This window comes from Panthera onca, chromosome C1 (genome assembly GCF_046562875.1).
Source record: "Panthera onca isolate mPanOnc1 chromosome C1, mPanOnc1 haplotype 2, whole genome shotgun sequence".
In the NCBI taxonomy this organism is placed as follows: Eukaryota; Metazoa; Chordata; class Mammalia; order Carnivora; family Felidae; genus Panthera; species Panthera onca.
In genome coordinates this window covers 208275253-208303236 of record NC_138346.1, presented here as the reverse complement: position 1 = coordinate 208303236, position 27984 = coordinate 208275253, and the positions used below count along the sequence as shown (strand labels likewise).

General features: G+C 56.6%; 1 protein-coding gene across 4 annotated transcripts in view; it reads left to right on the top strand.

Moving 5' to 3' along the window:
• The window catches only part of IGSF21 (immunoglobin superfamily member 21), a 233647-nt gene extending 209855 nt beyond the window's left edge, over positions 1-23792 (top strand). For 3 of the 4 annotated variants that reach the window (XM_078452315.2, XM_078452312.2, XM_078452313.2), the window contains 6 exons: positions 10650-10765; positions 13456-13930; positions 21685-21770; positions 22136-22328; positions 22724-22762; positions 23556-23792. In XM_078452315.2, the coding sequence (XP_078308441.2) occupies positions 10650-10765; positions 13456-13930; positions 21685-21770; positions 22136-22328; positions 22724-22762; positions 23556-23629 (983 nt within the window). In that variant the 3' untranslated portion in view covers positions 23630-23792. Of the gene's footprint in view, positions 1-10649; positions 10766-13455; positions 13941-21684; positions 21771-22135; positions 22329-22723; positions 22763-23555 lie in introns of those variants that run through there. The other variant, XM_078452314.2, reaches the window with a different exon arrangement.
• The last annotated feature ends 4192 nt before the right edge of the window (positions 23793-27984 follow it).

The following is a 27984-nucleotide window of genomic DNA, read 5'->3' as shown; positions in this document are numbered from 1 at the left end:
GGAGAGGGTCTCCTCCAGGAGGAGGCATCAGGAAGGCTTCATGGAGGAGGTGGCATACAGCTGGGCCTCGTAGGCCGGGTTGGGGGCAGACAGGACAGGGACATTTCAGGTAGAAGGAGCCCTGTAGGCGGGGCTGTAGGAGCAGGGAAAGCTTGGCAAGTGGAGAGCACTGCTGTGTGGCAGGACCCCAAGGCCCGGGTAAGGAGGGGACAGTCATGACAATGGCTGACCTCTATTCAGTGCCTGCAGGTGCCATGCCAGGGCCTAAATACCTTACAGAAGAACCTGTCACATAGATACGATGATCCCCATGCTACAGATGAGGAAACAGGCACGGTGGGGGGAAGTGACTTGCCAAGGTCACCCAGCTCGCAGGTGGTAGGGCCAGGATACAGCAGCTTGGTCCCCGAGCCCGTATGAGGCCAGCCACTGTGCCCGGTCCTGGCATGTCAGGCTACCGCGGGCCCTGCCTGCCCTCCGTCCACCAGGCCTGGCCCCGGGCAGAGAGGAAAGGCGAGGCCAGAACAGGGCCCCGAATCCAGGGACGTGTGTCCAGGGAGACCATGGGAGCCGGATGGGCCTGGGGTTTGAGAGCAGGAGTTTGGGTAGAGAAGGTTTTCGCTGGGAATGATGGCCCCCGCCACACCCTCCCAGCTGACTCTCCTGTGGACCCCGGGCCCATCAGAGGACAGGCCCCAACTCCTGAGGGCCGCCGTCAGGGAGGGGCTGGCCCTGCTCTGCTGACCAGTCCCACCGCCTCACACACAGCTGCTCAGGACCGTCTCCCCCTCTCTAATCTCCAGCCCTCCTGCTGTAGCTTCTGCCCAGATCTGAGCCGCAGACCTCAGCAGTGACCCAGCCCAGCCCCGTTACTGCCTCACAGAGGAAACGGATGCCCTGAGAGACAGCCCGCAGCATGTGAGACGCGGGGCCAGGCGGTGCACTCGGGGTCGTGAGCCTGGGCGGAGGGGCTTAAGCCAGACGCGGTACGAAAGCTAGCCTTGGTCCTTGCTGACCGACTAGCGGCGGACCATACCGCCTTTGAAAACCTCCGTTTCCGTCTGTCAAAGGAGAGAACTACCCCTACTTCCTGGGATGGGTGAGGCTCTAATGCATTAAAGCATTTACCACGGAACCTGCCCCCAGAGTGACCACCAGTGAGTGGAGATGTTGGTCAAGTGCTCTCCCCACCCCTCACCCCCACCCACTGTGTGCCTGGGGACCCCGCGGGCCCTCAACTCTGGGTGCAGGGGGATGCTCACTGAGCAAAGCCTCCTCCCAGTCACCCCTGCAAACATCAACTCATCGCATGCTCGCTGAGGGCTGCCCTGTGCCCCCCCACGCCCGGGGCCCCCGGTCAGCAGGATGCACAAGTGTCCCCAGCGTGAGGGCCTCTCAGGCCGGTGGCCAGAGTGAGTGGTGTAGGCAAAGGCCAGCCACTGGCCCAGGCCAGCGATAGAGGCTGCTGTTCACACATATGATGGCCGGTGGGGGTATGGTCTCACCAGTACCAGGCATCCTGCAAAGCACGAGCTCGGTTCACCCTCACGATGGCCCCGTGATGCCCAGGTACTGTGACGAGGTACCAACACCTGTGACTAGGTACTATGGCAGTCCCCGCTTTACAGATGAGAGAACCAAGGTGGGAAGGAACCTGGGGAGGGACGAGGTTAGAGGGGTCAGAGATGAATAAGTGGCCCTGGCCCCGCCCATGGGGCCCTGGTGAGGCTGCACGTGCTGCCCCCCCACCAAAATCGAGCCCCTCCACCCCAGCCAAGAGTTGGTCCCGTTGGGAATGAAGCATGGCTCTGCCTCACCCAGCTCTTTAAAAAGACACAATCCTTGGGGCGCCCGGGTGGCTCAGTCGGTTAAGCGTCCGACTTCAGCTCAGGTCATGATCTTGTGGCTTGTGAGTTCGAGCCCCTGCGTCGGGCTCTGTGCTGACAGCTCAGAGCCTGGGGCCGGGGCACAGAGTTGGGGCCCTGCTGGGAGCTTGGCTGGGGTGGCACCTGCTACGTTCTTCAGTCCCCATGAGCACCCCGCATGGGCCAGTGACTCCAGAGTCACCCTTGCTCTATGGGTGAGGCCAGGAAACTAGCAAGTGCCTAAGGAGGGCGGTGGCTTCAGGCCAAGTGCCCCAGGCCTGGGTGGGGAAGGCCAAGGGTGAGCCCTGTTCTGAGCCCCCGAACACAAAGGCCCCGGTTCTTGGGGGTTCAGTTCTGCTGGAAAGGACAGAGGTTTCTGGGGGGTAACGGGGGGGGGGGGCTTCCTCCAAACTTGTTCTCTAAGCTCTAGCCCACTGCTCTCTGGTGGGCGTGGGGGTGGGGGAGAAAAGTAGAGAGCAGGCTGAACTTGAACTTGAGCAGAAAGAACTTGAGCTGGATGCCACTGCCCCTGGCCAGATCTCGAACGTGCTTCCCCACCAGCCAGGGCCTCCCCAGGCTTCTGCAAGCTTCCACAGGCGTTTTTCATATAGCTGCAAATATGGCACCTGGTGAAATCGCCCATGTGTGTAATATATACCTCTGGGATACGTTGAAAACATCCTCCGAATAGCCAGCCTTGCTGCTATTTAAAACGGATTCATGTCACACCCCATAGATTTCGTCTCTGCAGAAATGGCACCTATCATGGGCCTGAACACATTTGCTCTATTGCCACATAAACTACAATGGCGTGGCTGCAGACAGGCTGCTGGGCAGAGGCTGCCTCCAGCCAGGAGACCCCAGGCAGGGGGAGGGTCCACACGGGACTGGTGGCCTAGGAAGCCAATCAAAAAAAAAAAAACGGGGAACATTGCCAAGCAGCCAATCAAGGCATGAGCCTGAAGTTGAACTGCTTGTGGGGTGGGACTTGGGGGTTTTGAGGCCCTTTGACTCAGGGCAGAGAGTTCTACCCTTGCCCTGTCTGCTGGGTCCAGGAAAAGCCGAATAGAGGTTCTCTAACTCTGCCTGAATCTTGCTGTCCCAGCCAGCAATAATTTTCTCTGTTCACCGAGCACCTATTGTGGCCCAAGTCTTTGGTGCCCCTAACATCACCACCCAGTGAGTCTTAGTACCCCTAACTTAGAGATGAGCAGACCGGGGCTCACAAGAGTCAAAGAGTGGTTCTCACACTGAGCTCGCATTAGAATCTCCTGGAAGGCTTCTTAAAACCCAGAAGCCTGGATCCCACCCCGCCCCCGGGGGTTCTGTTTCGGCCCGTCTGGAAAGGGGCTCGGGAGTTTGCAGTTTACAAGTTCTAGGTAAGGCTGATGCTGCTGGTCCGGGGACCACACTGTGACAGCGACCAGGTTAAGCGCGTCGTGTACGATTCTGCACCTGGCCTCCCCGCCGCCCCTTCGAGTGTGTCGGAGCGTGTGCGTGTGCGTGCGTGCGTGTGCGCGTGCGCGCGCGTGCATGCGGGCTTTTATTTCTCCGTCAGCAGTAACCCGAGTTGGGTCCTGCTTGTCCCAGCCCCACCGATTCTCCGCCTCACAGGCTGCGCCCCCCCCCCCTCCTCCGGCACCCCCCCTGCTCCCCCAGAGCAGTCAGCCAGAGCCTCCAGTTGGGGTTGTTAATTTTATCTTCCGCCACTGCGAAAGCACAACAGCTGGCAGGGGAGGGCCGAGGCAGGTGAACCGATGCTGCCAGCCAGCTCCCGCGGAGGGGGGAGGCCTGGGGGCAGGGGGACGGATTATGCCCGCGGCTACTAGAAGTCCCCTGGTGACCCCATCCGCTCAGAAAGGCCCCCACCCCGGGGCAGTCCCCGGGTCCCGGGCAGGGCCCACCCACACTGGCAACGCCCTAGACCCAGGTCCCCATCCGTCGATGGCATCGGCGCGTGGGTTTCTACCCAATGTCAGGTTGGAGGGGGTGGTGGGTTCGGCTGAACAGCTGTCGCGTGACCGAGCCCCCTCCTGCCGCCCCTAGAAGCACAGACGCGGCGTTTGTCTGGCTCCATTCGGGGGCTTTTTGTCAGGCCTTTTTTTCCCTGGGCTGCTATTACTCCTCAGTTCGATATTTAATTTTCCCATAAACCAAAGAGTTGTGCTTTTCTCCTCTCTTTTCCTGCTGGAGGCCCCCGCCCACCGGTGGGGTCTCCCTCCTTCTTGGGTTCCTGCTAGGAGGGAGGGCCTTGGGCGGGGCCAGAGACTTCAGCCCTTACAAATGGGGCAGGGATGGGGGGGCACGACCCTTGGGTCCCTCCCCCTGACTCATTCGTTTGACCAATAACTACTGAACAAATCCTTGTGTGTCCGGCCCTCGGGATGTGACCTTGGGATGTGACCATAGATAAGCGTCCCTGCCCTCATGGTGCTTGCATTCTAGTGGGGGTGTCAGATGCAGAGGCCTTGGGGTTAGAAGGAGCTTAGGGTGTTCACGGACCTCCCCCAAAATTCTCAGTGTGTCAGAGCATGGCGTTGGGGAAGGTGGCCTTGGTCAAAGCAAGGCAGGGCCCACAGCATTCCAGGGTCTCGAGGGATCCCTTCCACAAACGGGCTGTGTGCTTGCCTGGGCCGGGAGAAATGAAGGAAGGAGGGAAGGAACAAACAAAACAAGAATTGAACTTGAACTCCTGTGTGGCAGGCCTGCGCCAGCTCTGAGGTTAGGTGGGCAAAAGACGAAGCTCCAGACGTCCGGGAGCACAGTCTCCTGGAGAAACAGATGTGGACCCGGGACAGGATGACGGGCACCTGTGAGAATGACAGGTGTACAATGCTCCAGGAACCCAGAGGATAAGCCCTGACCAAGTCTGGCAGGGTCCTAGAAGGCTGCCGAGGGAGGCAGTCCCTAAGGCCAGCCCTAAAGGATGAGGCAGAGTTAACCAGCAGAAGGATCGCTTTGTGCAGGGCACGGAGGAGGCGAGCTGCAGAAGGAACCTTGGGCAGCTCAGTGTGGAGCAGGGTGGCTGCCTGGAGGAGGTGCTCCTTCGAGCAGCGTCTTGTAGAAGCCGGAGAGACCGGTGGAGAGGATGGAAAGACACTGTGATGGGAGACCCCCCTCCCAAAAAAGGAAGAAATTAAAAAATAGGGAACGTGGAGGGACATTTGTATTCACGCATGGACACTTTTATATATTAAGAGGGTGGCTTTCTTTTTCCTTGAAATTCGGGATAATGACTGGTTGCTGATTGAAGGGAAGGCAGTCAATAGAGCAGGCATGCTGAGAGAAAAGAATGGATTTTTTGCAAATAATACAATTTTGAACTTGTCTTCCCCCCCCCCGCCCCTCCCCACGTCTAGTTGATTACCACCCCATGATAAATGACATTCAGAGCAGGAATGTGCCCAGCACCGTCACACAGCGGTACCCAGAGAACGACGGATTATCCCTCCCTCAGACAAGGGCCACTCCTGGAAGAGAAAGAAATTCCCTCAGCCCAGGAAGGGGCGTGGTCAGTCAAAGGGGTAATATAAATAGTCCCTTTCTGTTCCTGCAGCTTATAGAAGGTTTGTGTCCATTTTCTCGTTTGCTCCTCCTCTCAAAAATCCTGGAAGCAGAAACGTTGGCAGGGTGTGTTTTATTGAACCCATTTTATAGATGGGAAGACTGACATCCGGTGGGTCAGCTGACTTGCCCGTGGTCCCATGTGATGTTGGTAGCAAGCAGGGCCTGCACCGGAACCTCGGTGTGGCTCTCTCCGAGCCGGGACCCCGGCAGGCGCTGGAGAGGACCCCACGGGTGGGGAGAGAACCCGACTCTAGGAGATGCAATTAGACACGGGCCTGCTGGGGTTTGTATGAGGACAGGTTTGTGTTCCCGAATTTCAAAGGCCACCAGACGGTTTACAGAGCAGCGAACGATCGCATTATCTTCAAAGTGAGTTACGATGACCAAAACAAAGTTCTGCTTTCAAGATAAAGACAGGCAATATTTCAGAGTTAATTTCATAAAACTGATCACCCGACCGTTACCTCACTGTGTCGATGTTAACTGTGAAGGAGAAAATAACGGCATCCCTGGATGGCCGTGGGACAGAGGCAGCAGAAGTTGGCTGTGGCGGCCGCGGAGACGGACGGGCAGGCACACTTTACCTGTCCCGATGCTGGAGAAAATGGGTCCAAGAAACTTCCAGCAGCAACCCTCTCTGCTTAAGACAAAGAAGTCAGACAAAACTGAGACGTTGACCGGCTGGACTTGGGGACAGGGGATCCGGGGGAGTTTGGCGGTGGCGGTCTTTGTGTTGACCATGGACGTGTAGAGCCAGGCGGGGTTGGGGGGCGGGGTCTTCCTACAGCCCAGGGCCGGCCGTGCGCTAACGTGTCCGGAAGTGGCTTGTAAACCCTGAAGCTCCGCCCATATCCGGGCTCTTACTGCCGTGGCCGCAGCCATGCGTCCGATCCAAACACACCTGCTCGGTGTCTGTTCACCTGAGGACGGTCCTTTCAGGTAAACGGTGCAGGTGGGTGCTCCCCGCCCCCCGGGAGAGCCCTGCCTCGGCACAGACACCTCTGAAGACGCACCCTCAGATCCACAGGAATGAGACACTCCTGGTGGGTGCACGGGACCCTGGCCCGGAAGAGTCGGGGGAGAGACTGCTGAGCCAGGGGTCTTGGATTCTTTGCCATTCTATGCCACGTGGGTCACAGTCAGGTGGCCTGCTTTATCGTGCTGATTCCAGAGCCCAGCTTGGACCTCGGGATTGTTCCTGTCCAGGAAGCTGCATGGAAGTTATGCTTGGGCCGCCGCTGGCCATCTGCCTTGGGCTGGACAAGTGCTCCCGGGGCCGCGGGGCCAATCCCAGGGGGCGCATTGGGGGCTGCTTGCTTTGACCTCGGCCAGAGATTGTAAGAGGGACAGGTGTGGGGATGAGCGTGGGGACGGCGTTGGGGTCTGGGAAGGGATGGAGGCAGAAAGCGTCCACAGTTATTACAGCTCTGCTGTGTCATCGGCCGTACAACCGAAATCTGTTATTGTCTTAGGAGCTTGATTAACTGTACACATTGCTAACACCTGCTCGGAAACATAACGAGGGACAGGGACACGTCTCCCAATCAGGGTCTGTGTGGGCAGCGTGCGTGACGCGGGTGCAGATCTCCGGAATGGGGATGTGGGCACGCACGAAGGTGCGTGTGTGTGGGCGCGCGTGCATGTGACTGGGGACAGGGGCGCCCATGCTCTGCAGAGAACCCTGGCCAGGCTTTGGAAGTGCTGGGTGCCAGTCTGGGCTCTGCCAACGGACCTACAGTGTGACTGTAGGCAAATATCTCCCTCTCTGACCTCAGTTTGCTTACCTGTAAAATGGAAGGTCTCGACCAGTGTTGTCCAACAGAGACCCCATGCAAGTCCCGTATGTAATTATAAGTTTTCCAATCACCACATTGAGAAAAGCGTTGCAAGGTGAATTAATTTTAATAATATATGAAGTCCAGTAGAGCCCAAATATAGCTTCAGCAGATAACCACTATAAAATATTAGCGATACCTTTGACATTCTTTTTAAAATGGCTTTCGAACTTCAGTGGGTATTTTACGCTGACAGCACACAGGAAGTCAAAAACGCCTTTCGAGTGCACAACAGCCACATGGGGTGAGTGACTCCTGCTTTGGAAGGTGCCCCGTGGCACCTTCTGGGCTTCTCACTTACCTGTGAATGCCCCCGAAGGCAGAGACCTTTCATTCTCCTGCCCAGTAGCAGGGAGCCTCCAGAAAGAACGTTAGTAATGAATCCTGCTAATGAGTGCCGATGACACGTACAGGATGCACTTTCAAAACACCTTTCAGGTACTATGTCACTGAATCATCACAGGTACCCTGTAATCCCCTTTTGTGGAGGCGGAAATTGAGGTTCAGAGAGGTTAGGTAACTGGCCCAAGGTCACACAGCCTGTAAGTGGGACAGCTGGTCTTTGAGCTCTAGGTAGGCTGATTCACAGCCCACACTTTTAACCACTGTCCTGTCCTACCTCCTGATAATAGCGATGCAAATAATAATGAAAACTGCTAGACTTCCCCCCCCCCCACCCACCCCAGGCATCTTGTAAGAATCATCTCTGCTCCCCAGAGCAGTCCAATCGAGGAAGGTTCTAAGGGTCTCAATGAAAGTGAGAAAGGATGAGAGATATCAAAGGTGCCTCGTGTCATTTCTGAGCCTGTCGGATTCTTGGAGGGTATACTTACATCCGTGCACACGACCACGAGCGGTGCCCGAGTTTTACGCCAAAGCTCTGATTGGCGTGGTCCCTTCATCTCCAGGGTAGCCGAGTTAAGTAGAGCCACCCACAGGAGAGCTCCCGAGGGATCTGGGTCACGAGGCGTCCGTGAGGGTTCCCCGTGGCTCAAACGTGCCCACGTGGGCCTAAAGGCACCCACAGAAACGAGCTCTTTTCTTCTTTCCAAAGACCACGGAGGCACAGCCTCTTGTCAGAGCTGGGGCTCTGGAGTCGGGGCGCTCAGGTTCAGATCCTGACTCTGTGAACCCGGGGACGGCCTCCCGCACCTCTTCAGTTTCCCGTCTGTAAAATGGGAGTAAACACACTCACCTCGTAGACTGATGGGGAGGATTGCATGTGTTCACCCAGGCTAAGGGCTCAGCACAGCTCCTGGCTGCATCGTGGGTTCTTGCTGTGGGGCCCCAAGTGTTTCACTGGAGTCTTAGAGTGAGTTCGATGGCAGAACCTGGGACTTCTGGGTAATTGAAGCGCTCCCTGTATGTTTCCCCTCGCGGAATTCCTACCCCACTTACCACCTGCTTTATACAATCTTACACTTAATTACAATTCTGCATCTGTTGTTTTCCCATTGTTTCCTGTTCATGCCGCTTCCCTTGCCAATTGCACAGCGCGTGGTGGCTGCGCGAATGAATGAATGGCTCATACCTGGCTTCCTTTCACCAGACCTCAAAATAGAGTGGCCAGGCGGCTGTCACCCCCACCCCCCAGCCTGTGAGCTTCTCTGTTTTATCACCGGGCGCCTACAGCGGGCGCCTGGCACCATGCCCGGCACCTAGTAGGTGTCAGGAAATGTTCGTTGAGCTTAATTAAACTTACCTGGAGTGAAAACCCCCTGCAGGAAGGAAAGGCCCCGGCTCTTCATCCTCTCCGTTTCCCCCCGCCACGCTTGACCCCAGGCTGGGTAAGCCAAAATGGACAGCCCTTCCCAAGTGAAGTCCTCAGATCCTGGCTCCTGTCCTCCTGAATGCAAGGGGACTGCGGAAATAATAGTGTGAATCCGAAGAATAGCAGATTCCTGGGGCGCCTGGGTGGTTCGGTCGGTTAAGCGTCCTCTTTCGGCTCAGGACGAGAATGTGGTTCATGAGTTCGAGCCCCACGTAGGGCTCTGTGCTGACAGCTCAGAGCCTGGAGCCTGCTTTGGGTTCTGTGTCTCCCTCTCTCTCTACCCCTCCCCTGCTCTCTCCCTTTCTCTCTCTCTCTCTCTCTCTCAAAAATAAATATTTAAAAAAATTAAAAAGAATAAAAAAGAATAGCAGCTTCCTACCATGTGCTAAGCCCTTTCACACCTAGGAGCTGGCCCCTCCTTCACATGCATCTGCCAAGTTTTACTCCCATTTAGCAGATTGGGGAACTGAGGCTCAGAGCTTTGGTAACTTGCCCCAGGACGTGGAGGTTTGGCGACCTGGCTGAGATTTGGATCCAGAGGTTCCCAAAGGCTCCACGGGTGTCCTCTCCACTACCCCACAGTGCCCACCCAGGAGCCCTGGCTTTGTCACACCAGCCAGTGACTGCTGAGCAGAGTGAGCCAGTGGGAGGCGGGACCGGCCAAAATACACCAACTTCCAGAAAGAAAGGAAAGAGGCAGCTCTTGGCCCTAAATGCCTCTCAAAGTCACCTCCTCTCTGTTGCCCTCACCCTGCTCTAAACGGACAGCCCGTCTAGCCTGAGTCACACTGTGTGTTTTCAGCGTCCAAAATGCAATTCCGATCGTGGCGCTGCTCTTGCTTAAAACTTTCAATGGCTCCCCACTGCTCTCAAGACAAAGAAGAAAACACATGACCAGTGGTGTGCTGGGAAACCCCCTCTCGGGGGGCTGGGGCAGAGAAGAGAACACACAAAAAGCCTTGATTTGTGGTGGTGGCCAGTTTCCGTGGCGTAAAGCTGCCTACTGTGGCCGATCTCAGGCTACCAGAGCAGTCCTGGAAATGGCACATGTGGGTCTCAGGCGCTGCTAGGAACCGGCCCTAGCGCACCACTGCACGCGGTAACCTACGGTCAGCGGCTCTGCTTTGCACCCCGCACACGTCCCAGGGCCCCCCCGCCCCCATCCCCAGCTCCTTGCCCTCCCCCTGCCGCCTGCCCCGGGCTGACATGCTCCAGACCTCCGCATATGCTGTTCCCTCCAACTGCCACACTTGTCCTTTACCTTGGGTTGCTTCCTCGGGTCACAGAACTTGCTCAGACCTGGGCAGGGGCCCCTTGCCTCCTGTTACACCTCCCGGCACCTGATGCGCTTCCCACGTTTAACTGTATGGTCCCTTGATTCGTGCCCTTCTTCCCAGCAGGCTGTAGGCCCCTTGAGGCCGAGCCCTTGTCCGTGTGCCCGGCAGGGACATCGTCCCGACTGCAGTTGGTGCCAGTAACACCACCTGGAGTCACGCAACCCTCCTCCCCTTCCTGCTCCCCGCACCCAGCACGGGACCTGGCCCATCTCAGGGGATCTCCTCCTGAATCTTCCACTAAACCTTTGTTTCGCTGTCCTTCCCTCTTGGGTAGCTCCCCCCACCTCCATCGAAGTGATGGCCGCAGACATGCCCGCCCCCTTCAGCCGCTACCAAGCCCAGAACTTCACGCTCGTCTGCATTGTGTCCGGAGGGAAACCAGCGCCCATGGTGAGTACCTCTGGAGTGCCCAGCTCCTCCTCCGTCCCTGCCGGGCCACCCTGCTCCGTGACTTGTCCAGGTGCAGAGGTCACCGTGGCCTCCACTTGCAGAATAAAGGGGAGAGGGTGGGAGCCCCTGCCTTGAGCCATCTGCCTTGGTCTGACCCCATCTACTCATCTGACCCACCGAGGTGTCTGCTTTGCTCCCAAGATCCCAGCACAGAACCCCACTTTTCCTGGACCCTGGGGTCCCAGAACTGCACAGTGGGTCCTTAGGGAAGCCCAGCATCAAGCAGAGCCCTGCCCCACTTATCGGACAGAATGGGGACAAATGAGGCCCAGAGAGGGGAAGGGATGTGTTCGGAGTCACCTACAATGTTCTTGACGGACGTGGGACTCAAGTTCATGCCCTCCAGCTCCAATTCCACTGTGGAGGGAGGGAAGGGAGGAAGGCCGGAAGGAAGGTAAGAGAGAGAATTCCTGTTTGGACCAACTCCGACCCACCCTAACTGCTTTGAGGTCCGCCAGCCCAGCTCATGCATTATCGTCACGGCCACTTCAAGCGGTGGGGGCGCTAACATAGAGAACTGGGTTCTAGCCCCTGCCCTGCCTTAAGCAGAAAGATTCCCCTCTGCTTCCCAGTTTCTGCAAAGAGGCTTAGGGAGTGGACAACATTAACATTTTCAGCTTTTTTTTAGCAGCACCAGGACCTCTTTGGTCCAAATGAAATACACGAAGCCCCACGTGTAAAACATGTAAGAGTGAAGGAAGGTCAGGTTGCCCTTATGGAGCCCCGAAGCACCTGTGTGGAACCCTTGATTCCCTGAACCCATATTGAGAATCCACGCGCTACGTGCTGTGAAGGCTCCCTCCACGAGAATTGTATAATACACTTGACACTGTGAGTTCAGGTATCACTAGGATTAGTGAGGGGCTGGGCTCGAGCGGAGGATAGGTAGGGTTAGAGTTCAAGGTGGGAGACAATGAATTCCAGACTCTGTCTCATAGGCGTGATGCAGTGGGGTTACCTGGGGACCCAGGCCAGTCTCACCCCAGGATCTAGACCTAGAGAGACCCAGCTTCTCAGGGCAGGGCAGTAAACAGGTGCAGAGAAACCCAATACAGGGCAGTGGCCAGGTGCACACAGGCGCAGGTGGGGCCGTAAGCAAGGTTGCATAGGTACAAGTGGGGCAGTAAGCAGGTGTGCAGAGACACAGGTGGGGCAGTGGACAGGGGTGCTTAAATAAGGCTTTGGTAAGGCCCATCTCCCTGCACCCATACCTCATGGTCCCAAGGAGACAGATAGATAAAAAGGCAACTTCAACCCCAGCGATTGGTGAGAGCAGGAAATGGTCCCGAAGTTTCCCCCTTTGGAGCCCATAAAGAGGTCTGGCCTCTCTAAAATCAGACAAGCTGGTCTTTTTCTCCAAAGAACAACTTCTTTCCCAGAGGACACAAAGAAAGTCTCCCCACGGCCCTGGGGCTGCAGGAAGACTCCCCACCCCCAACCCCTGCCTGCTCCTGCCATTTAAGATATGGCAATAAAATATTCAATATTCATATACACATATATATATAGTTGCACATAGATGTAAAAGACATCTCTCTCTCTCTCTACACACACACACACACACACACACACACACAAGATCCTTAATTCTCCGCATTCCAGGCATCTTACGTTTGCCTGGGACATCAGAACTTAAAAGAATTCTTTGGTATAAATTACAAACCTGCTTTTGAAGCACTTTTCAAAAGAAAACGAAAGAAAGAAAGAAAAACCCAAAGCAGGCTATTATGTGCATATGAGATCCTTCGCTGCAGCTATAAACTCTGACAGATTCTCCGGGTCCCACATTTCATCCCCCCCTCCTCTCCCTTCCCCTCTCCCGCAGCCCCCCTCCTCTCCTCCCCCACATCCTCCTCCCTCCCCTCACCTGCACCAGCATCCTGAGAAAGCTGCTTCCTGCCCTCCTCTCTCCCTGTCTCCCATCGATTTATTTACCTGATTTATTAAAAAATACACCCAATCCCCACAGGCCTCTGGGCACACGTACCAACATAAAAGACAGCAAATTAAATTAAATGCCGCCTCTCAAAACTTGGGTTCCCCATTAGAGAAAGCGAGAAGATGTTTGCTTTCACCCCATCCCCACACCTCGCTGTCTCCCACACATGCAGCTGTTTCCTTCCTTCTGGTTGCAAACCTCCAAAACGCGCCCACGGAGATCCCTTCCTCTTCATTCTTCTTCAGATGGCTCACTTCCTCTCAGGCGCCTTCCTACCTTCTCCCTCGTCCAAATGCTGTCCCCAGGTGGGCACAGACCTCTCCCCCGCAGCCCAGGTGGCTGCTGGGGCTGCGCCCTGGGCCCCTGTTTCAGTACATTGTTTCATTGAAGCATCCGACAGCCCCCGGGGCAGCTGTCCTTACTCCCCTTTACAGGTAAGGAAACTGGGGCTCCAAGAGGCTCACCTGCTGGTAAAGACGGAGGTGGGCTTGGCCTCTGCCACTAGGAGCTGTGTGTGTCCCCCTCGACCTGAGCTGGCTCAGAGTACTTGGGGTGCTGGAGAGAAAGGAATGAGGGAGAGTCCATCCGGAAGGAGGAGGTGGCCTTGGAAGAACTGGCATTCTGTGGCCAGGTCCTCTGAGGTCCCACCGTCGGTCATGAAATGCTTCCCGCACCCTCCTTGTAATTTCAGGTTTATTTCAAACGCGATGGCGAACCCATCGATGCCGTGCCCCTGACGGAGCCGCTGGAGGCAAGCTCTGGCCCCTTCCAGGACAGCAGGCCTTTCCGCAGCCTCCTGCACCGTGACCTAGATGACACCAAGATGCAGAGGTCGCTGTCTCTGCTGGACGCCGAGAACCGGGGCGGGCGCCCCTACACAGAGCGCCCCGCCCGCAGCCTGACCCCGGACCCCGGCGTCCTCCTCCAGCCGACCACCGAGAACGTCCCAGAGACGGTGGTGAGCCGCGAGTTCCCGCGCTGGGTCCACAGCGCCGAGCCCATCTACTTCCTGCGCCACAGCCACACCCCGGGCAGTGACGGCACCGTGGAGGTCCGTGCCTTGCTCACCTGGACGCTCAACCCACAGATCGACAATGAGGCCCTCTTCAGCTGTGAGGTCAAGCACCCAGCGCTGTCGATGCCCATGCAGGCAGAGGTCACGCTGGGTAAGACTTGGTGGGTGCCGCTCTGCGGGGACCCTGCAGAGCTGGGGGGCGGGGAGCCTTGGGTCCTTGGGTCGCCGGCCACCACGGACGTGGGGAAGGGTGGGGCAAGGAGGTGTCCGGGGCAGGCCCAGAGATCAGGGCCGGGGTTCTTAAGGAGGTTTGCTGAGCTGGACTGGGGAACGTGGGTGGTCACAGGGAGGTCAGGAGAGCTTGCTGGACGGGGTCAGGAACACTAGAAATCAGGGGAATTTGGTCCGTCAGTATCGCGAATATGTGAGTCGGAGAAGTTTGCTGAGTGAGTAATTAAGCAGAGGAGGGTTCAAAGGTGGACACTATGGCCCCAGAGCCTCGCTCTTAGCCTCTCGCTGTGCCACATCCGTGGTCTCGGGCAGCTGCCCCCGAGCACTTTCGCGTGTCATTCCTTGGAGACCTCACGAGCTCCCCCTACTGCCCGGCCCTGTGCTAGGCCCTGGGACCTCATCAACCCGCAGCCTGCCCCTACCACCCTCTCCGGACCCCCGCGCTTTCCACTGTCCTTTGGCGAATGTGAACCTCAGGATGCCATCTGCTCCGGGCTGGGAGGCAGAGCAGCCTCACCCCTTTGCTTTTCCCCCAGGAAAGCCGTCCCCTGCCCCTCTTGCCCAAGCAAAGCTCGGCTTCCCTGGGATGGTGCCCTGCCCCACCCCCACCGACACGGGGAAAGGACGCGTCAGACAAGGACTTGAGAGCAGCTGGAAAAGTGAGTGTGCAGCTCACAGCTCAAATCGCAGTGATGAGGGCGTGCTGCCCCTGGCCTGCCCCACCCCCTTGCCCTCCCGCACCCCAAGCCAGATTAAGGACTCGCCTGCCCGCTCCCTGACCGCAGCAGGTTCCCTTGACCGGAGCCGTGCTGGCGTGCACCCCACCGCCCCCCCATCGGAGCCAGGGCAAGGCCCCTTCGCAGGCAGTGGGCATGCGCGGTCATGTGTGTGCACCCCCGGGGGAAGCGGGGAGCGGGGGACACTGCAAGGCTGCCAAGACGCAGGTGCCAAATCGGGGGGATGACACAGACCCCCGGGCTGGCTTCCCATCCAACCTTGGCTGCCGTCTGTTGGTGGGATCTCAGGCCTCAGGTCCCCGAGCCTCAGTTTTCTGACCTGTTGAATGGAGAGAATAATTGTAAGCTCATAAATATCAGGAACCAGGCTCTCCGCAGGATGATTTGCCTACAAGTTCTCCTGGCACAGGTGCCGTGAGCTTATGGGGCAGGGAGAGACGCTGTCATTATTCCCGTTTCACAAGTGAGGGGAGCCAGCCAGGCTTGGAGTAACTCTCCTTAGGTCAGCCAGCCAGGTCCGACCCCAGGCCCACATTCTTCACCACTGTGCCATCTGCTGGGGCTGTGGCCAGGGGAGCGTGCTGTGAGCTGGGGGGCGGGGCGAGGGAGAGTGGAGGACACCCCGCCCTCTGGCCACGGCGGGGAGACAGTAGGATGGGCAGGTGACCTCGGGACACAGAATCCAATCATCTGATCAGGACTTTGAAGGTCAGGCCAGGGCGGACCAGAGCCTCCCCGCGATCTCTGCTGTTCCCTCTGCCGGGATGTCCTCCCCCAGCTCAGACACTGCTCCCCACAAGAAGACGGATGCCTGGTGGTCCCAGAACCCATCTCAGTAGACGGCGACTACGTTCTTCCCATTGGCGGAGCCTGAACCCTCAGAGTCGCTTGCTTTTCCCGCTCTTTTCCCATGCTCCGCGTCTAAGCCTCAAGAACCTGCCCCACACCTGCTGCTTCTGGTGGTTTCCTCTCCGACCACCCAGTTCCCACCTGGATTTCGCAGCCGCCAGGCTGGTCTTTCCGCTCCCACCCTCGTCCATTCTGCTCTTCGTGCTGATTGATCGGCTTAAGATATAAATCAGATCCTGACACACATACACACCCACCCCAGCCCCTCCAATGGTAGACGAACAGATGGACAAAACAGAATAGAATTCAGAAATAGACCCAGAGAGAGAGAGAGAGAGTCCATCTTGATTTTTGATGAAGGCCCCAAGGCTGTTGAATGGGGAAGGAGACGTTGTTTTAACAGACAGCCTTGAACAACCAGAGACGCTTAAGGGCAAAATGACCCCAGTCCCCTATCTCACGCACACACAAGAATTAATTTGAGATGGATCACAGGCCTAAACGTGAAATCCAACATCATAAAGCCTCTAAAGCGACACATAGGAATCTGGCTTTGTGACGTCGAGGTAGACCAGGAGTTCTTCTAAAGGTCACAAAAGGCACCAAATGAAAAATTGAACACTGGTAAATGAGACTGAGTCAAAATCCAAAGCTTCTGCTCATAAGAAGGCACCTTCAGGAATATATATAGAGGCTGAGAAGAAATACTCTCCCTACAGATTTATGACAAAGGATTTGTATCCAGAATATATAAAGAACTACTACAGATCACGAATGGTAAGACAACTCATAAAAAAAAAAAAAGAAAAGAAAGAATACGTCCGAATGGCCCATAAGCATATGAAAAGGTTTATAATATCATTAGTCATCGGGAAAATGAAGATTAGGACCTCGGTGGGGTACCGCGGCACAAGCAATAGAACGGCTAACGTGGAAAGAACGGGTAATGTCAAATGCCAACAGGGACGTGGAACCATCAGAACCTTCGTGCGTCGCCGGTGCGAGCATAAAACCGTGCCACCATGTTGGACGATTAGCACTTGCTTTCCCAGATGAAAACACCCTTACTTTATGACCCAGTAATTTCACTCCTAAGTGTTCACCCAAGACAAATGGAAACATTATGTCCACAAACGTTTGGAGGTGAATGTTCACAACAACGACAATAAAAACTGTAAGGAACCCGAATGTCCGCAATTGGGAAGGGGGGAGAACAAAACCGTGCTATTGTCCTACGATGAGCTACTTCTCATCAATACAAATGAACTCCTGTTAGTCGCAACCACGTGGACAGAGCTCAGAAAACATTATACCGTGTGCAACACGCCAGACGGCACAGAGTGCACACTGCGGGATTCCGTTTATACGGTAAACTTCTAGAACATTTACCAAAACTCTCCAGTGAGAGAAGTCAGAACAGTGTGTACCTATGGGGGGTAGGGGTGGGGTGGAAGGAGGCATAAAGGAGCCTTCCGGAGGGATGGGGGTGTTCTAGAGTTTGATTGGGACGGTGGCTACACAGGTGTTCGCATTAGGACTCGCTAAGTCGTGTTCAGAAGAGCGCATTTCCCTGCACAACTGCCATTATATTTAAAACCAAATCCCAGCGATGTCCGTACATTACCCCCCTCTGCTCTGTCCGCTCCAGCCACGGGGTCCTCTTAACTCTTCCGTGAATGCACCCAGCTCGGGCCCACCACGGACTTTGCACCGGCTTTCCTTTCTGCCTAGAATAATCTTGCCCCAGATATTCTTAAGCCCTCTGTCCCTAAGGCCCCTGTTCAGATCTTCTACTCGGAAAGTCCTTCCCTGAACACCGTATCTCAGACAGCCTCTTCCTCCTGGCCCCATCAGCTGCTTATCTCACTTTATTCTCTGGCATCACTTTTCGCTCAACCTGCAGGTATATTACGTGTTTCCTTATTCCCTGGATCTCCCACTGGAATTTAAATTCCGTGTGGGCAGGGTCTCTACCTGCCTCGTTCACACGGTACAAGGCTCAGAATGATCCCTAACATATTACTCAGTAAGCACCTGTCTAAGAATTAAGTCATACTTTTCTGGGTTGTTGTGAAGATTAAATAAGGCAGTACGTATCCAGTGCTTAGCATAGTGACAGACAGAGTAAGCACTCAGTAAATATCAGCTACTGTTATATTCATTGTTATAGCCCCAGCATTGCCCTGCACAGTAATCGGCACAGTTTAGGTGAACCACAAATAACTAGATGTATAGAGCAGATGAATGGGTGGGTGGGTGGGTGGGTGGATGGATGGATGGATGAGTGGGCGGGTGGGCGGATGGATGGATGGATGGATGGATGGATGGATGGATGAGTGGGCAGGTGGGTGGATGGATGGATGCATGGGTGAGTGGGTGGATGGATGGATGGGTGGGTGGAAGGAAGAACAGATGGATAGATGGACAGAAAGGTGGATGGAGGGATGGATGGTTGGATGGATGGATGGATGGATGGATGGATGGATGGAAGAACAGGTGGATAGATGGACAGAAAGGTGAACAGATGGATGGGTGGTTGGGTAGGTAGGTGGATGGATGGATGCATGGATGCATGGATGGATGCATGGGTGAGTGGGTGGATGGATGGATGGATGAATGGATGGATAGATGGATGAATGGATGGATAGATGGACAGAAGGATGGATGCATGGGTGAGTGGATGGATGGATGGATGGATGGATGGATGGATGGATAGATGGATGAATGGATGCATGGATGGATAGATGGATGAATGGATGCATGGATGGATGGATAGATGGATGAATGGATGGATGGATGGAAGAACAGGTGGATAGATGGACAGAAAGGTGAACAGATGGATGGGTGGGTGGGTGGGTGGATGGATGGATGGATGGATGGATGGATGGATGGGTGGATGGATGGATGGATGGATGGATGAATGGATGGATGGATAGATGGATGAATGGATGGATGAATGGATGGATAGATGGATGAATGGATGGATGGTTTTAGTGAACACCCAGAATTCCTGGGGGAAACCTAGAGGAGCTTTTCCATGAGATTTCACAAGGCTGTTCTTCCAGTGGAATCTTCAGGAGAGATAAGAAGGAGGGCAGCTTATATCATCAGGATCGTTTATACTCCCCTAGACAGATGCACACCACTTTCCATTTCACATTATAGCCTCCCATCTGTCCTCCATTATCATTTTCAGAGTAACTCCTCAAAAAGTGTACTAACCTATTGTCCCCCACTTACAGGTAAGGAGACTGAGGCCCAACAAAGTTGAACTGATACATCCAAGTCATGCTGTCAGAGAGCAGAAGGCTAGGCCCCAATCCTGGGTCTCTGGACCCCCACTCTTTCTGTGTATCCAGGGGTGGAGGGCAGGGAAAGCCCAGGGGCTCAGAACATTCCTTTTGGAGACTCTCAGTGCTGTGTTCTAGGAGCAGGTGGGGGTTGGGGAGGCAGAGTTTGACTACCAGGAGCTGCTGGTGGCTGTCGGTAGGGGTGTGAGTGGGGAGGGTGACAGCAGCTGGCCTGGCTTGTGGAAGCAGCAGTGGCGGGGGCGGGGGTGGGATCTTCCGCCAAGGTGCTGGTTGGTCAGCAGCTGCCAGGATGGAGCTCAGAGTGAGGGCAGGACAGACCCCTCACCTGCCCCCCTTCGTCCCCCAGGGTCAGCTCCACACAGGAGCCTCTGGGAACCTACAGCTCAGGCAGCCACGGAGAGAGTCTGGCTGCCCGAGTGAAAGACAGCACCCCTCCCTCCCCACCAGCCCTGGCCTCGGGGCCTCCCTCGGAAGACCCATCGAGCCCTGTTCCCATCACTTCCTTGCTGTGCGACCTCTGGCAAGCTGCAGCCCTCCAGAGGGCCAGGTGTATGGCCTGCAAAATGGGTTTCATGCAACCCTGCCTCATAAGCACCCTGAGGATGGGGCGATAGGCCTAACAAGGAGTCTAGAGCATGTGAGGTTTCCTCCCACCTCACTCGCTAGGCCCAGGCCTCCGCTGGAAGGGGCGGCCGCTAGCACTGGTGGGGGGGGGGGGGGCGGCAGGCCGGGCTGTTCTCATTGTTCCCATCATGCACCTGGGGAAAGCCCCGTGCAGTGACCCAACCAAGGCCACGCACGCTAGACCGGAATCCGCCCCAGCCTCCCTCCCTTCTGGCGCTGGCTGGCGGAGGCGGCCCCGGAAGCCCTCCCTGCGCCCCCACTCCTCCCACCCGTGCGTCCTTCAGCCCCACGTGGCACTTCAGACGCCTGGCTCGTGGTTTAATTAATAGTCCTTTCATTTCCTTCTCAGAGAATGAACTTCGCAGTGCCAGGGAGACCACCCGCATCTGCGGGCTGCTCTGATTTCCACTTGGAGAGCTGAGCGGGAAGGAGAGGCTGGGGAGGAGGCAGGGGTGGGTCTGGGAGAGCCCAGGCCAGCCCCAGGGCCTGGGACACAGCTTTTCTCCTGCCGTCACCCCTGGAAGATGTTCGCAGAGAAGGCACGGGGTGTGGCGCTCTAACCAAAGCCTTGAGGCCTCCCTCCAGCTGAGGAGGCCTCTCCCCCATGACCCCTGACCTTCGGCCTCAGTGCCCATGGGACCTGGCTCCTCCTTCCCCCCCGGAACCCTCCTCAGGAGTTTCGTGTCTCAACTGAAATGTCACCTTCCTTGGAGGAGACTCTGGCCGGCACTCACCCTCCGCGTGAGCAGAGCATCTGCATACTGGTTTCCCGTCTGTGCACTTGCTTGTGCGTGGAACGTGTGCCCGACTCGAGCGTGAGCTCCCAGCCGGCAGGCACCTGGCTTGCCCACACTGCGTGCCCCCCGCACCGCCCAGAGCCTGGCACGGGAGTGGCTCACTAATCGCCTGTTGAATGACTGAATGAGTCTGGGGGAAAGAGCCCCAGGAAACATGGGAAATTAACCGCGTGGGTGACCTTGGATAAGCCCCTTTGTTACTCGTGCACCTCGGTTTCCCAATCTGATCCTGAGGGGACGGGCTCAGAGGTCCCGGTGGCTCTCCCAGCCCTGACATTCTCTTGTGCGCAGGACGGCAAGGCCCCGGGCGTCTTGTCCCCCAAGCTCACGATATAAAGGGCCTTGAAAGAAGTGATACAGGAGGTGAGGAAAGAGGCAGGGAGGACAAGGGCCGATGGGAGGAGATGGTTTCCCCACACACACACCTGTCTACCCCCCCGTACCTCCAATCTAGGGATTCCAGAAAAACCCCACTGGGCAGATTACCTAGTAGAAGGAGCATCGGGTCAGAAGGGAGACAGCTGAGTCTGGTCCTGGCTCCTACTCACTGCGTGACCTTCGGCAAGTCCCTTGCCCTCTCTGGGCCTGGTTAACCCAGCCGTGCAGGGGGTGATAACGGCAGAGTCCCGCCTCATGAGGATTTAGTGTGGGTGGCAGTTTGGGGTGCTTCAAGCCGTCGCAGCTGCTGGGACAGGCTTCCTGCCACTAACAGCCGAGTCATTTGTGGGGTAGGCTTCTCTTGGGCGTCCCCACCTCCACCGTCCCCTGGGCTTCTCTGACCTGACCCTGATCAGGCTTGTGCTTGTCTTTCTTTTTTTTTTTTTTTTAATTTTTTTTAACGTTTATTTATTTTTGAGACAGAGAGAGACAGAGCATGAACGGGGGAGGGTCAGAGAGAGGGAGACACAGAATCCGAAACAGGCTCCAGGCTCCGAGCTGTCAGCACAGAGCCCGACGCGGGGCTCGAACTCACGGACCGCGAGATCATGACCTGAGCCGAAGTCGGCCGCTTAACCGACTGAGCCACCCAGGCGCCCCTTGTGCTTGTCTTTCATCCACACCGAGAGTGAACCCCACAAGGCCAGGGGTCGCGTTCTGAGCACCACCACTGAATCCCAAGTCTCAGGGTCGGACTGATTGCAGGGGCTCGGGGACTGAGTGTGCACAAGAAGGCAGGCGTGGATGGATGAATGGGCATCGTCAGAGCTCCTGGCTCAGTGGCGGCTCCCCCCAAGGATGCTCGCTGCTGGACTGGAACTTTCTCTCCCACTTTCCCCGTGCCTCCTTTTCCTCGCTCAGTCTCCCCTTCTCCATATATACGCATACCTCTCTGACCTGGCCTTCCTCTCCCTACAGTTGCCCCGAAAGGACCCAAAATCATGATGACACCCAGCAGAGCCCGGGTCGGGGACACAGTGAGGATTCTGGTCCACGGATTTCAGGTCGGCCTGACTCCGAGCATCTGGAAGGGTGGTGGGAGGTGACAGGGACACCACTGGTCACCGGTATCCCTCTAAGACGCTTCCCTTGACCTCAGTCCCCCAGCCGGTGAGGCGGAATGGCCTCTGGTGAGGAATGGCAAGGTTTTGCTCTCCATCCAGAGCCCAGCGCAGACCCAGCTCACGGACTTCGCATCCTTTCCGGCCCCGGAGTCCTTCTCTTGCTGGGGTTCCGGGCAGCCACTCCTGCCCCGTCGGATGGCAGGCAGCGTGTGTCCAGCCCCGGCCAGGCCATGCCTCTGACCCCTTCCTGCTCTGGCAGAATGGTTCCCCCTGTGACCCAACTCTCCCCCCACCCCGACCCATAGAACGAAGTCTTCCCGGAGCCCATGTTCACCTGGACGCGGGTCGGAAGCCGCCTCTTGGATGGCAGCACTGAGTTTGACGGGAAGGAGCTGGTGCTGGAGCGGGTTCCTGCCGAGCTCAACGGCTCCATGTACCGTTGCACAGCCCAGAACCCCCTGGGCTCCACCGACACACACACCCGGCTCATCGTGTTTGGTACGCTGCCCTGAGCGGGGGTTGGGAGGGCGACCAGGGGCGGCGCCCCGGCTGGAGCCGTCCCGAGGACGAGGGAGCGGCCGGGGCCCGGGGCCCCTAAGTTCGCCTGCGAGGATGCCCCCCACACAGGCACCGGAGTTCGGTGCTTGAAGCCAGATCTCTGGGTTCGGATCCCGGACGCATCACTTCACAGCCGGGCAACCTGGGGCAAGCCGCTCGACCTCCCCCGTTTCTCCGTCTGTGAAGCAGACCTAATGCCACGTCCGCACAGGGGCTTTGGGCTGCCCCGAGAGGGCGCCCGCGATACCACACGGCAGGTGCCGCAAACGGGAGGGTTCCTTTGCGGAGCTCTGAGTGTCACCCCAAGCCGGTTCTCTTTCCGTCCTTTCCAACAGAAAACCCAAATATTCCAAGAGGAACGGAAGACTCCAATGGTACGTGCTCACCCTCAGAGCTTCTCGCTAAAACCCAGGGGATCTGCGAGGGTCCGGGCAGCCCCGGTCTCCCCAGCGGCCCGTTCGTGTACCCTTGCCTTTGCCTCAAGCCTCAGGCGGGCGGCTGTCCTCTGGTTCAACAGAGTCTGGGTCAAGGGTGGTCAGGAATGGGTGCTGAGGCACTACGGGGGACTCAGCACCCCGAAATCAGCCAGTGGGGGTTTCCAGGGACCTAGCGTGTCCCCTCGCCACCATCCACAATGACTCTAGGTCGCTCAGCTCAGAGAACTTAGCTGCCCTGGCCCTAAGAGGATGTGTCGCCATTGACCATGGGCTTGTGCCCCCGGGCTCGGGACCCCTCCACAGGGCAGCGGGGAGCACATTCAGGTGCCTCGGCTGGAGACTCTTATACCCCCCTCCCTGAGCTCCTGCCCAACCTGAGCACCGGTCCATGGGACCCAAACACCGCTCCCTGGCCCACCAGCCCTTTCCTCCCCACACTGGGCTGATCTCACATTTCACAATGGAGGCCCCCACACCCGGTCCCCACTAGATGGTCCCAGTGGCCACCAGGGAGCCTGAGCTCAGTCCAGCAAGCCCGGGGCAGGGAAGGGGTCACGCCCAGTTTGGTGGGACAGGTGGCAGAGGTTGGATTTGAACCCAGGGCATCCCGTGGCTGAATCCAGACTCTGCTGGGGCCCTTTGAAGCTCTGCCATCCGGGATCCATTCCTGCCCCACCCATCAGGGTCCGCGGCCCCGATCCTGACCCCGCTCCCTGCCGCCCTGACACAGGTTCCGCTTCTGGCCCTGCTGGCGTCCGGCTCACCTTGGTGCTCGCCCTGACAGTGGTCCTGGAGCTGACGTGAAGGCCCGGCCGCCACTCCCGCCACTCCACCCCGCGCTGACTTCGCCGCGATCGGTTTTCTTTTCTTTTCTAAACTATTTCCAGTCTGTTCTTCGTCTCTTTCTGTCTATGTCTTGGCTTCTTCAATCAGTTTAATTAAAACGAAACAATTTTCCCCACCTTAGTCTGTGGCTCTGAATTCGTCTTTTGTTCTGTGGCAGCGACTGGCACTCCCTGGCACCCAGTGTCAGGACAGGCCCTGGGGAGGGGGTGACAGAGGGGACGGAAGGCACGCTCCTTCCGGGAAGAGAAGCGGAGGTGCGGCTTACTGTCTCGGTCCAAGCGACCAGATGCGAGAAGTGGCCGGAGACTCTCAGGAAATGCAAGGCTCTTCGGGGCCGAGTGTAACAGTCAGCTGTTGCCACAGTACTGCTGCGTAACAAACCAACCCAACCTCAATTTACGCAACAACACACATTTATTAGTATGCTCGTGTTCACGATGAAGCCGTTCCGCTGGTCTAGTCCGAGCTCAGTTGGGCAGCTTTGCTTCAGGCGACAGGTCGACTGGGCTGGACTCTTGGCTATGGTCGGGTTCAGGTCTCCACCACAGGTGTTTGCTCTAGGCCCAGGCTACAGGGGCAGTGGCTCTCCGACATTTGATGCTCTTACGGCGGCTCACCAAAGCTCAAGGAGCAACCCAAACCCCACAGCCAAGGGCAAGGCATCTGCCTGTCGTGTCTATGAATGCTTCTTTAGCCAAAACAAGTCACCTGGCCAGAGCCAACATCAATCACGATCACGCAAAAGCCAGTGATCCAGAACTTTCTACCTGACCATGAGAAGATTCCCCATGCCATTCAGCTATTCGCTCAGAGGGAAGGACTGAGAGACCCTGGGGAGGGTTGGGGTTGGCCCCTCTGAGCTGTAGCCAAGACTGAGGGTCATCGGGGGGACCCCACAGAGGACTGTATTAGTTTGGATAGGGCAGGCCATGTTGCAGTAACACAGTAACCCCAGAGTCTCACTGGCTTAGCCTAATAACAATTTATTTGGGGTTCATGCAGGTCGGGCAGCCTCTTGCATGTTGTAGCTACACTAACCAGAACATAGGGCCTCTGGAATCTCCAGGGTGGGGGAGGGGAGGGCCGGAGGCTCGCCGCGGCAGGCAGGACAATGGTCCCCCAAAGATGTCCACACCCTAATCCCCGGAACCCATGTATATGTTACTTCACACGACATAAGTCATTTTGCTGATATGATTAATTTAAGGATCTTGAGGTGGGAAGATTCACCTGGGTTATTCCAGGTGGGTCCCATGTGATCCCAAGGGTCCTTCGAGAGTGAGGCGAGAAGGTCAATGTCCACAGCAGGAGATGTGACAACCGCAGCAAGGGACTGGAGAGAGAGGCCAGGAGCCTACCCGTGCAGGTGGCCCTGGAAGCCAGGAGGGCACCGAAGCAGATTTTCCCCGAGAGCCTCCCGAAGGAGCTGGCCCTCTGCGGTCACTTAAGTGCCAAAACACTCTTCCGGACTTCCGATCTCCAGGACGCTACGGGAATAAATGTGCCTTGTTTGGAGCCACGAAGCTTGTGGTAATGTGTTACAGCAGCCGCGGGGAACCCATCCGATCACACAGGGTGTTTTGAGGGGCCAGGCCTGGTGGTGCCACGGGCCACCTGTGTCCACTTCCCATCGGCCAGACGTACTTCCGTGGCCCCAGCTAACTGCAAGGAGGCTGGGAAATGGGTCTCCTGTGTACCCTGGGAGAGGAGATGCAGCAGAGAGCACAGAGCATTGTGTCTGCCACGGAGAAGCACAGGACGGGGGCGGGGGGGAGGAGGCCCTGTCCCCAGGAGTGGCCCCCACCTCTGCCCCATGACGTCAGTGAGCTCTTTGTGCCTCTCCCAGGAACTGTGCTGGGGAATTGGGCGGGGGGGGCATCCCTACCAAATCTCCAGACCCCAGACATGCCAGGCTGGGAATTAAGCCGTGGCTTTGCCCCCCTTGCTGTCTTCACGGCCCCTTTGCCTCTGGCCAAGTCAGGACCTGGATGGCCAATTCTATTCATTTCCATATTGCCTCCCAAATCTCTACCCCCCTAACTTCCCTGCAATTCCAGACTCAGAAAGCCAGTTGGCTACAATTGGCCCCTCCCCACATGGGTGTGTCTAACATGCCCCTCCCTCTCCCTGGGGGCTGAAACTCAGCTCTGGATTTGCCTTCCCGTACATGCTCCTCCTCCAGACTTGCCCTTCTCAGAAAATGGTCCCCATCCACCCGGTTGACCTGGTGAAACATTTGGCTTTTATCCGTCCACCTCTTGCCTTCGTCTCTCCACGTCCGACCCGACGGCCTGTTGGGTTGACTCTCAACTCTCATCCCGAATTCACTGCCCTCCTTCTCCACTGCCAGCCCTCTACGCAAAGCCACCTCTTGCCTGGGACACTACCTTGGGTTTCTCATCCGGTCTTCAGCTTCCCCTCTTGCCCAGCCCCCCACCCACAGCAGCCAGAGGATGCTTTTAAACAGAAATCACCCCACGGCACCCTCCAAGTCAGAACCCTCCAATGGTTTACTAGAAACCGCAGTTTCCAGTAACTGCACAGACTGAATGTCTCTGCTTTCCCCAAATTTATGTGTTGGTACTTAATGCCCAACGGGATAGTATTAGGAGGTGCTGAGTTCATGAGGGTAGAGGCCTCATACATAGGAGCAGTGCCCTTAGAAAGAGACCCCCAAGAGCTAGCTTGCTTTTTCCACTGTGTGAGGACACGGCGAGAGGTCAGCAGTCCGCCTCCGGAAAATGCGGCCTCACCAGAACCCCTGATCGTGGATGCCCAACCTCCAGAACCGTGAGCGATAAATTTCTGTTGGTTCGTAAGCCACCCAGTCTGTGGTATTTTGTTATCGCAGCCCCACTGGACTAAGGCACCCCCATGCAGGAGATAAATCCAAAGCCTTTACAAGCCACATGGGACGCAGCCCCGCCTGGTGACCCGGTCTCATTCACACACATCCCCTTCCGTTCACGCTCATCTTTCCCTTCCTCAAACTGTTCAAGCCCACTTCTGCCTCAGGGCCTTTGCCCTACCCTTGGCCAGAATGGCAGCCTTTGAGCGTGGGAGCCACGTCTGTATCATTCACTTTTGTGTCCTCAGTGCTTGGACCAGAGCCTCACACATGGCAGGTGCTTAACAACTCTTGAGCCAGTGAATGAATGAATGAATGAATGAATGAATCAGCACCTCTCCAAGACCTGCTATGGACCGGGTACTGTCCTAGGCATCCAGGCTGCGGAGATGAGCAAGATGTTCTCTCTACCCTGAGGGAGCTCATGGTCTAGAGAGGGGAGGACATTTACCCAACTAACCAAGGTGACTCAGTGGGATGAGTGTTCAGCACCTCCCCAGAGCTCTGGCGCACTGAGGTGGGAGAGATCCATTCTGCCGGGGTGGGAGAGATGGGTCAGAGGAAACCAAAGAGAACGGACGCCAGAAGGAAAGAGAGAGGCTGACCAGGCAGAGAATATTCTAGACAGAGAGAACAGAATGAACAAAAGCTTAGAGGTAGGACAATTCACTATGCACTGAGGGGAGAGGCAAGTAGTTACACCAGCACTTCCAAAAGTACATCAACTTGTTCAACAAATGTTTATGAAGTCCTCACCATGGGTCAAGGAGCACGAGGGCTGCAGATTCAGTAGGAACACCGTCGTACGGCTCTTGTATCAGTTATCGATCGCCACAATGCTGCTGCGTAACACACATCCCCAAACCGTCAACATCAACCACCATTCGATATTTTCGTCACGCTGCTGAGCTGAGCCAGGCTTAGCTGATGGAGACTGGGCTCCCTTTTGTATCTGCAGTCAGCCGGGGGCTGCCTGGTCGAGGGTCACCTTCACTGAGATGACCCAGCTCTGTCCCGTCTGTCATCCTCCAGCAGGCCAGCCCACGGAGGGCCGAGGAGCAAGACGGAGAGCCAAAGCACACAGGCCTCTTGTGATCCCGGGGAACCCGCACTCCGTCACCTGTACCACATTTCACTCACCAGTGCAAGTCACAAGGCCAGCCCAGGTTCAGGGGGCAGAGAAACAGACTGGACTTTTTGTTGAGAAGAGCTGCAAAGCCCCATTGCATACTGTGTGGACACGGGGCAAGAGGCAGATGTAGGGCCATTTTTTGCCACCTACGCGATCCGTTCCTTCAGTGAATATTTGCCTACCTGCATTTGGCAGGTTGACAGCAACACTGAAGCACATGACTTTCAAGGGTTGGGGGCTGTCAGATGTTCATCGGGATAAACATCCAGGCCGGATCAGCAGGCCACAACCACACAGTGCCACCGGCCTCCTCACCCTACTTCCTTCTTCCTC